The 10,538-nt window shown below is 35.8% G+C and overlaps 1 protein-coding gene across 1 annotated transcript; it reads left to right on the top strand.

Annotated features, from left to right (window-relative positions):
* The first annotated feature begins 6,532 nt into the window (after positions 1 to 6,532).
* On the top strand, positions 6,533 to 10,011 carry CXCL8 (C-X-C motif chemokine ligand 8). Its single transcript, XM_044268228.1, has 4 exons — positions 6,533 to 6,665; positions 7,735 to 7,870; positions 8,351 to 8,434; positions 8,875 to 10,011. The coding sequence occupies exons 1-4, from the start codon at positions 6,602 to 6,604 to the stop codon at positions 8,894 to 8,896; spliced, it is 306 nt and encodes a 101-aa protein (XP_044124163.1). The 5' UTR covers positions 6,533 to 6,601; the 3' UTR covers positions 8,897 to 10,011.
* The last annotated feature ends 527 nt before the right edge of the window (positions 10,012 to 10,538 follow it).

The raw sequence follows: 10,538 nt of genomic DNA, 5'->3' as shown, positions 1-10,538 counted from the left end.
TATTTTTTTTAAGATTTTATTTATTTATTTGACAGGCAGAGATTACAAGTAGGCAGAGAGGCAGAGAGAGAGAGAGGAGGAAGCAGGCTCCCTGCTGAGCAGAGAGCCCGATGTGGGGCTTGATCCCCAGACCCTGGAATCTTGACCTGAGCCGAAGACAGAGGCTTTAACCCACTGAGCCAGCCAGGCACCCCAACCACACAGCTTTTTAAAGTCCCACATGCCTAGAACAATCAAAAGATAAAAATAACAAAAGAACTTTTGAGAAAAGAAGAAAACTATTCTTATAAAATCATTCAACCTTACTTCACCAGCTTCATAACATTTTTCTTCTGTTACTTGACTCAGTTGCTTCTGTGACTCTTGTTTACCTCAAGACATAAACACACACATAAGTCCAGTCATTTCTAATACAGCAACTTCCCTTTCTGCCAAGTGATTTCATTTCCTATGAACTTTACTTTACACGAAAGAAACCCTAGTGACAAACAATATATAATTGTTATTTCAAAGATCTATTTTATTGTAAACATTGGAGTAAACAATCTCTAAATAGTTTTAGTATAAATATAACAAAGAAAATAAGAGTATAAGAAATTTTTGTTTTATGGATTTAACAAAGAAATGACTACAAGTAAATATTTATGTTTTTTCTCATATTGAAGACAGATATCCCAAGTCCATAATAAATGCCTATTTTCGCAACCAGCCTCTTCCTCCAATCCTATCGTTTAAATATTGTCTCAGAATCTCCATGAATTTGGGAAATAAAATTGGCAACTGTACTCAGTTCTTTGTGTGTATTTACAGTACTTTTTCAAAACACACGGACGTGAATTGAATTACTAGGTATAAAAATGAAAGTTCTACAAATGGAAGGGGAAAAAAGGCAGCCAGATATAAGCTTGAAGAGATTTGTTGTGTTGATATATTTTTATTTTGATTGCTAAACTTTTTTTTTTAAAGTTTCTGTTTATTTATTTGAAAGAGAGAGAAAGAGTGCAAGCACAAGCAGGCAGATAGGCAATGAGAGGGAGAGGGAGAAAAGGATCTCCACTGAGCAAAGAGCCCAACGAGGACTCTGGGATCATGAGCTGAACTGAAGGCAGATGCCTAATGGACTGAGCCACTCAGGTGCCCCTTGACTGGTAAACTTTTAAAAAAGTAATGTGGTTTTCCCACTCCAAGCAAAATGTGACTAATGTGACAGATCAGAGGGGAAGAAAACTGGTATTTATTGAGTATCTCCTTGGTACCAATTCCACTCTTGGGATTATTTATGTATTTCCTCATTTAACTCTCACTGTGATCCAACGGAACCGGTGTTAGTGTCATTCTACAGATGAGGAAACACATGCAGGTTTAAAAATCTCCTCATGGTTGTTCAGATGGCAAGTGGTGGAACTAGGGTCTAAAGTAGGTTTGTCTTAGCCCAACACCTATGCATGCATTTAAAATTAAGTTATTGTGATTTGCCATTGCTCAGAACCAATACCTTTAGCTGTCTGATCTCCCAACTTGCCAAGACTGGAAAAGGCCTTTCCTTTCAAGGTAGAAAGAATACTTTTTAGCAGCAACTTTACTTGGCATTTTTGCAAATCGTATACTGGAGATATTTGAACTTGGAAATGGAACCAAAATGTCCTTGGGACATTAGAGCAAAGAAGTTATGCTATTAACAAAGTAAATAGACATGTTTGTTAAATGTAGAAGTAGGAACCCTGTTTTACATCTCTGAGCTAACTCGGAGTTTCGCTAACTAAAATTTCAGGGGATAGATATTTTATATTTATGATTTCATGTTAGTGACATTATAATTCCCTGATACATGTTTAGCATTTGTCTGTGGTTCTTCTAAAGTTGGGGACTGCTCAGCTGAAACAGTTTCCTCAAAGAGAGAAAAAATTCCAGGTGCTAGTTAAGACTTTACTACCAGGATTAGGAAAGTAGCTCAGATATTAGCAGCAGTGTGTAATAGTATTATGTACATACCTTAATCAAAAATAATTTACTGCTAAAAAATGCTAACTATTATCAGACCTTTCCATGATTACAATATTTTTGTTGATGGAGGGTCTTGACTCCATGCTGAACTGCGGACTGCTCAGAGTGATGGTTACTGAAGACTGGGATGTCTGTAGCAGTCTCTTTAAATAAGACAGTAATGCAGTTTGCCACATTGATTGCCTCTTTTATGAACAGTTTCCGTAGCATGCAATGCTGTTTGATAGCATTTTACCCACAGCTGAACTTGTTTCAGCACTGGAGTCCTTCTTCTCAAACCCTGATGCTGCTATCCGCTAAGTTGAGGTAACATTCTAAATCATTTGTTGTTATATCAAGTATTGCCACAGCATCTTCACCAGCCGTGGATTCCATCTCAAGAAACCATGTTCTTTGCTTGTGCATTAGAAACAACTCTTCATCCTTTCAAGTTTTATCAATGAAATTGCAGCAACTCAATCACATCCTCAGACTCCACTTCTGTTTCTCGTTCTCTTGCTCTTTCTACCACATCCGCAGTTCCTGCCTCCACCCAAGTCTTAACTCCTCCAAGTCATCCATAACGGTTGGATTTGTCTTCCTCCGAACTTCTGTGAATATTGATATTTGACCTCTTCCCATTAATCATGTATGTTCATGGCATTTAAAATGATGAATCCTTTCCAGAAAGTTTTTAAATTTACTTTGCCCAGATCCATCAGAGGAATCACTCTCTATGGCAACAAGAGCCTTACGAAATGTATTTCCTGAGTAATAGGCCTTGAAAGTTGAAATGAATCCTTGGCTGCAGAATCGATGCTGTATATGTTAAGCTGGCCGGCAAACAACATTCATTTCATTGTATATCTCCATCAGAGATATTTGGGGGACCAGGTTCATTGTCAATGAGCAGTAATTTTTTTTGATAGGATTTTTTTTTTTTTCCTGAGCAGTAGATAGTGGACTTGAAACATTCTGTAACCATGTTGGAAACGGATCTGCAGCCATCCAGGCTTTGTTTTTCCATTTACAGACCACAGGCAGAATAGATGTTGCATAATTCTTAAAAACCCATGCTTTTTGAGATGGTAAATAAGCACTGTCTTCAACTTAAGATCATCAGCTGCTTTAGCCCCTAGTGAGAGAGTCAGCCTGTTTTTGAAGCTTTGAAGCCAGGCAATGGCTTTTCCTCTCTAGCTATTAAAGCCCTAGATGGCATCTCTTCCCATAGAAGACTTTTTGTCTACACTGAAAATCTGTTACTTAATGTAGCCACCTTCATGAAAGATTTTAGCTAGATCCTCTGGATCACTTGCTACTGCTTCCTCAACAGCATGGGCTGCTTCTTCTTGCACTACTTTGATGTTGTGGACATGATTTCTTTCCTCCAATTTCACAAACTAACCACTGCTAGCTTCAAACTTTTCTTCTGAAGTTTACTCACTTTTCTCAGCCTTCAGAGAATGGAAGAGAATTAAGGTCTTGCTTTGGATTATCCTTTGGCTTAAGTGAATCATGTAACTGGTTTGATCTTCTATCCAGACCGCTCAAACTCTCTCCATATCAGCCATACATACTTAGAAGTAGTCCTTCTAAATATCTTCAAGAAGTTTTACTTTGTGTTTACAACTTGGCTAACTATTTAGCATGAGAGACCTCCCTTTATACCTATCTTGGCTTTTGACATGTCTTCCTCACTAATCTTAATCATTCTAGCTTTTGATTTAAAATGAAAGACATGCAACCTTCCTTTCAATTGAAAATTTAGAGGCCATTGTAGTATTATTAATTACCCTAATTTCTATTGCCATGTCTCAGAGAACAGAAAGCCTGAGAAGAGAGAGAAAGGTGGGGAACAGCTGGTGGGTATAGCAGTCAGAATATATACATTTATTGATAAGTTTGTCATCTTCCATGAGTGTGGTTTGTGGCATTCCAAAACAATTACAGTAGTGACATCAAAGATGACAGATCACAGATCACCATAGTAAATATAATAATACTGAAAACATTTGAAATAGTGTAAGAATTACCAAAATGTGACACAGAGATGCAAAGTGAGCAAATGTTGTTAGACAAGCTATAGACTTGCTCATCAAAGGGTTGCCACAAACCTATTTATAAAAAACACAATCTCTGTAAAGAGCAAAAAAGCAAAGCAAAATGAAACAATGTATGCCTATACTCAGAAATTGGATAACCTCTTTCAAAAACAATCATGACACTTCCCTCCCCACACACTTGAGTGGACAAACTTACTGCTTTAGCTAGCCTCCTGGGAAATAAGAAAATTGTTGAATCAACTGAATTACTTATGAACTGTGTACTCGCCCAGATGTGGGCAGAGATTTAGTCCTTCTCTTGGTGCTTTTTATCTGGGAAAAGAAACAAACAAACAAGCAAAAAAACAGACTAATCTCTGAAGACCAAGGGATAAAGTAAGAAACTTCATTGAGTCATAAAAAGATGGTTTGTATCTTAGTGAACTCGAGAAAAGTTCTTTCAACTCCCCTTTGTGAATATGATTTCGACCAGGGCTAACACTAAGTTTTTGAACCATTGACACTGGTACTTAGGTATATGAACTTGGAGACATTGTTAAGTTTCCTCATTTGTAAAATGAGAAACATTACTATGACATTGCTGTGAAGATCAATTAATACACACACTGTCACTGACATCAAGAAAATTGAAATGATATTTAAGCAGTTAAGCTGAAGTCACCAAACAAATCTTTCAACAAGGGAAGTTTCTTCTCCCCAAACCACAAATGCTCAAATTCTGAAACATTATTACTATTTCTTTAATTTTCAGTCATTTTTTGTCAAAGAATTTAATTTAAATCTTCTATCAGGGCACCTGAATGGCTCAGTCCATTAAGCATCTGCCTTTGGCTCAGGTCATGATTTCAGGGTCCTGGGATGGAGCCCCACAGCAGGTTCCTGCTCAGTGGGGAGCCTGCTTCTCCCTTCCTGCCTCCCCTGTTTGTGCACACACTCTCTCTCGCTCTGTCAAATAAGCAAATAAATAATAAAATCTTAAAAAAATAAATCTTGCATCAATGTTTAAGCAAGTTACTTCCTCAAGAGTTCTGGAATTCTCTAGATTTTAAGATTCTCCATATTCCAGATTTTCATCTGAAAGGGCAACTCAGATGCTAATGCAGTCATATTTTTATTTGGAGCTTTAATTTTTGCAAACCATAACTGGAACTGATGATGTTTCTATTTTATTATATTGTTACATTATATGCTGTAAGCTGGCTCAACTGGTATTTCAGAAACTGATTTTTTATCAAGAATGCCTCTAAGGCAAATGATATTTTTAGGAAATAATTGTTGGTTGAATATCCTTGCAGTATGGAAATTAGTAACCTGATAAAAATGAGAACTATAAGTCATAACATTTGAAATAGGTGGGAATTTACCAATTTAAAAATTAATCCAGGAAGTTTACATATATTAAGTTTATGAGATGGGAGTGTTATTAAATCCATTTTGTAGATACAGAAACCGAACTCAGAAAGTTTAAAAGTCATACAAAAATTAAGCGGCTGAAGCAAGGTTTGAACTTAGATGCCTTTATCCACTAAGTATAATTAGCTACTAGCCCAACCCACCCCAACCAAGTAACCTCAGTGAACCACTTCCTAGAGCACAGACATATCTTCATTCACCTGTCCTTCAACCATGTCTTTATATAGAATGGACTGTTTTTCTCTACCTTCTCTTCCTTCAATATCCTGCTCATACTGCTTATGGAATATTCCGTCTTTATGCCCTTGTTGGGATTGACATATCAGTATCACTTATCTGCTCCATAATATGGTGAAGTCCTTATATCGCTTTCTTCTTCTGATGGACCAAACTCTTTGAAAACATGTATCTAGTCTTATCTATCTCTAGATCCCCACATGACTCAGAATTTACTTGATAAATATTTTTGGAACTGAAAGATGTGTCTTTTCATTCTTTCAAACATACACTAGAAAGCCAAATCTTCTGAAGAGTTGTAATATGCTCCTTGGGAACAGTAATAGTTCCTGGAAACTTTCCAAAATGCTCAGAAAAGGACTTCTCAAAATTATGTCTTCAATAAAAGTGGTTGGTGAGATTACCTTCTCTGTCATTGAAGCATATGTAAGTTACCTAAAGAAATGACCATGCCCTTAAAGAGTAATCATAAATGACCTTACTTTAACAAATGCCAGATAGTACAATAAATTTATTTATACATAAAAATTACAACTGATAATAATGTATCAAAGAAGCTTGAATATTTAACAATGATTTTTAAATGTGCTTTAAAACAGATATGTTTTTAAATAAAATAAATTCTGTTAAAGATCCAATAGAACTTCAATCCTGCCAAAAATTTGATGAGACAAATTAGAGTCTGATGACTCAGGTCTGCTCTCAAAGGGCAAGCGGATGGTTGCATATTGTGGAATTTCCTCTGACATAATGCAAGAATGAGAGTGCATATTCTCTGCTGCTCTGAATAATATAAAAAGCCACAGGAGCTCTCCAACCAATAGAAGCCCCTTGGGACAGCAGAGCTCACAAGCCTCTGGGACAAGAGCCAGAAAGAAACCAGACCGAAGGCACCTTGCATCAACATGACTTCCAAGCTGGCTGTTGCTCTCTTGGCAGTTTTCCTGCTTTCTGCAGTTCTGTGTGAAGGTAAGCAGACTTTTCTGGTCTACAGAATTTTCCTATGTCTAAATGTGATCCTCAGATAGCAAGATTTCCCTTAATGCTTTAATAGCAAAATCCTCTTTATTCAACTAAAGGAAATAATATTTGCAGTAATTTAAAATTAAATTGAAGCTTTAATTGTTTAGGTTTTATCTCTACAATACTTAGAAAGACATCTTGTTCCTATTTTTCATACTTTATAGGATGCATACATATATTAATGCATTAATATAAATCTAAAATTTAGAGCATGGGGAGAGGCAGAGAGAGAGAGAGAAAGAGAGAGAATCTCAAGCAGACTCCACGCTGAGTGAGGAGTCAGATGCAGAGCTTGATCTCATGACCCTGAGATTATGGCCTGAGCCAAATCTAACAGTCAGATGCTTAACCAACTGGGACATCCAGATATCCCTAGAATATATCTTACTAGAGACCATAATTACATATATTATTTATTAATATCAAGTGAGGTAACTCCTTAACTTTATTCCACATGTTGTTTTATTAACAAGCTTTCCTCTTTGATTTAAAGACAACCTGACAAATTGTAAACCTTCTTGGGCTCTTTCTCTTGAAAGAAATACAGTTAGAAATGTTTGTTTTTACATTTCTTTTCTTTTCCATTAAGCATTACAGATTTTGCTAAGAGATATCTTTGTGAAACTTATATATTTCTATTAATGCTTTCTGAAGGCAACTTCTCTGTTGTTGAATCTTAGTTTACCTACTATAAGTAGCATTGTGGTATCATGGAAGATTACACAATCAACTAGAAGAAAAAGTACCATAAGGACGTCAGCATTTCCCAAAGACAACTCCAAGTCTTTATGCAGGAAGTCCACCAATGCTGTCAATAATAACAGCTGTGGTTTTCTTAATTGAACTTAGGGGCTAGGAGAATATCCAGCCTTCTCCTTCATGAATGAGTATACTAAAGAAGTGCTGTTTACCAAAAATACTGTCATCAAATTATCAGATTGGAATTAAGGAGAGAGTAGCCAACAGCTCCATGTTTGGGATGAAATTAATCCTTGTTTTTATTATTTTTCCACAGCTGCAGTTCTGTCAAGAGTGAGTTCAGAACTCCGATGCCAGTGCATTAAAACCCACTCCACGCCTTTCCATCCCAAATATATCAAAGAACTGAGAGTGATTGACAGTGGCCCACATTGTGAAAACTCAGAAATCATGTAAGTACTTTAAAAAGTGATTAGATATGTTACTTCAGCAAACCTAAAATTGGGGAAGGTGGAAGTATCCAGCAAAGTTCTAGGTTCAGGAATACAGTAGTGGGCAGAACCCCCCCCCCAAAAAAATTCTTTGTCTCCATGACATTTAAATATGCCTTGTAACTAAAAATGAGTTGGACTCAGATTTTTTTTTTAAAGATTTTATTTATTTATTTGACAGAGAGAGATCACAAGTAGGCAGAGAGGCAGGCAGAGAGAGAGAGAGGAGGAAGCAGGCTCCCCGCTGAGCAGAGAGCCCGATGCGGGACTCGATCCCAGGACCCTGAGATCATGACCTGAGCTGAAGGCAGCGGCTTAACCCACTGAGCCACCCAGGCGCCCCTGTACTCAGATTTTATGCTCATACTTCAGGAACTTGAAGGGCAAAGGGATGTCTGAAATCTTCTAAGTACTGATTTAGTCATATCTCTCTCATTTCAGTGTAAAGCTTGTCAATGGAAAAGAGGTGTGCCTGGACCCCAAGGAAGACTGGGTACAGAGAATTGTACAGATATTTTTGAAGAAGTAAGTTGTGGTTTTTGTTTTTTTTAATTCTTCATTTACCCTGAGACATACTGTTTAAGTTAGCCTATAAGTTAAGTTAAGTTACCCTGAGACATTCTGTTGCTGCTGGAAGTCTACTTTCTTGGGGATCTGAGTCTTTGATTAAAAACAAAACAAAACCAAACAAAACAAAACCATAGCAATAGTGAATTTGTTGCACTCATGACTGGGAAGACCATACATCTCAGTTTGTCCAGGGAACTGGTTCCCTTTCATTCTCAGAAGTTTCCTAGTTTGGATGATAACTTACCTGTCTCTCTACTCGTAGTTGAAAATTAGGATATTTCTAATACATGAATATCTAAGACTATTAATTTCCTAATAAATATATTTTCAAAAATGATACTTTCCTCCTCATTAGAACACTATTAATTAATTTTTCCCATTTTATTTATTTTCAGGGCTGAGAAACAGGCATCGTGAAACAAACAAACATTCTCTATGGTTTCCAAGAATTCCTCAGTAAAGATGTCAATGAGACTTCATATAAATCTACTTCAACACTTCATGTTCCATTTGGGTCTGGTGTAGGGTTGTCAGATAAAATACAGTATGTCCAGTTAGATTTGAATATTAAGTAAAACAATGAATAGGGGTTTTTTTTTGATGTCTCATACATGTTGTCTTATGCAATATCTAGGCATACTTATGTTAAAATATTATTCATTGTTTACTGTAAATTCAAATTTAGCTGGAAATCCTGGAAATATTTTGTTGTTGCTACAACTTTCCACCCCAGTCTGCTGGTCAGGATACACCAGTCCCTGTTAAACTTTGCCTTGGTTTCTTCTTTATTCCTCAGGAGAAAAAGTGTCAGTCACCATCCTAACTCACAGAAATGTGAGGACATGTGGAAGCACTTTAACTTTTTCTCATGTTGTCTGAATTATGTTCAAGTGAAACTTGTTTGCTTATTTATTATTTATATATTTATTTAAGAAATAAGTATAAGAATATCTGTGCATAAATTTGGGAAAATGGGAAAGAAAGCATTGTTGATAGACTAGTAGAATGATGGTAGTGAATTTATATTTATTTTAATACTAAATGATATTTTATTAGAGAACTATTCTGAACAAGGTTGCCAGATATAGCAAAATTAAAAACAAAAAGACACCCAATTTGTTTTGAATTCAGAAAATGATTAATTTTTTAGTATTTCATTATTTATCTGAAATTTTCATTGAACTAGCAATCCTGCTTTTGGTATTCTCATTCTTATCTTGTCATGGGTGACCTTGTTATACGGTGCTGTGTTGAATCATCAGAACTCTGAGTTAGAATTGTTTCTCAAAACAGCAGAAATTCAACAGGCAATATTAACAAAGTAATTTCTTACTAGATAAAACCTATTTATTATTTATAAATGGATTCTAAATAATTTTACTTAAATTAATGTGTTTTTAAACACTGACTTCATTTTTTTACTTTAAAATGCTTTTATGTGTTCCCAAAGAGATTTTTTCCTACTATTTTTGATATATGGAAATATAAATGTAATCATAAAATATTTAAAATAAAACTTATTGTCAAAATCATCAGGTGTTTCTCTTTCTTTGGCAGTTTTAAAAGTTATCATTTTACCTATTTTTACATTAAAAATAATATTTTGAGTTAAAAAACATAAATGCTTGGTGTCCTGTGTGTCTCAATCAGTTACAGGTCTGAATCTTGAGTTCAGCTCAGGTCATGATCTCAGGATCATGAGATCAAACCCTGTGTAGGTCTCTACATTCCACATGGAGTCTGCTTGAGATTCTCTTTCTCTGTCTGCCTCTATCCCTCCCCCGTTTTCTCTTTCTCAAAATAAATAAGTAAATCTAACAAACAAATAAATAAACATAAATGCTTCCCCTAACATTTTGTATATTGTATGTAAAATTACAAAGCTCTAGAAAAACAGAAATCTTTTCCAGAGATGGGTTACAAACTGTAGTCCCTTCCAGAGAATGATGGAAATTTTCTCAACACCCCATTGTATTCCATTTTGCCAATAAGGCTGACTTCAGATTTCTAATTAACCAACCAGGTGTTTGTACAGCTTAGTATAGCTGAGCACTCAGTG

Source organism: Neovison vison, chromosome 11, assembly GCF_020171115.1.
Source record: "Neovison vison isolate M4711 chromosome 11, ASM_NN_V1, whole genome shotgun sequence".
Taxonomy (NCBI): domain Eukaryota; kingdom Metazoa; phylum Chordata; class Mammalia; order Carnivora; family Mustelidae; genus Neogale; species Neogale vison.
This window is presented reverse-complemented; position numbering and strand designations above follow the sequence as displayed.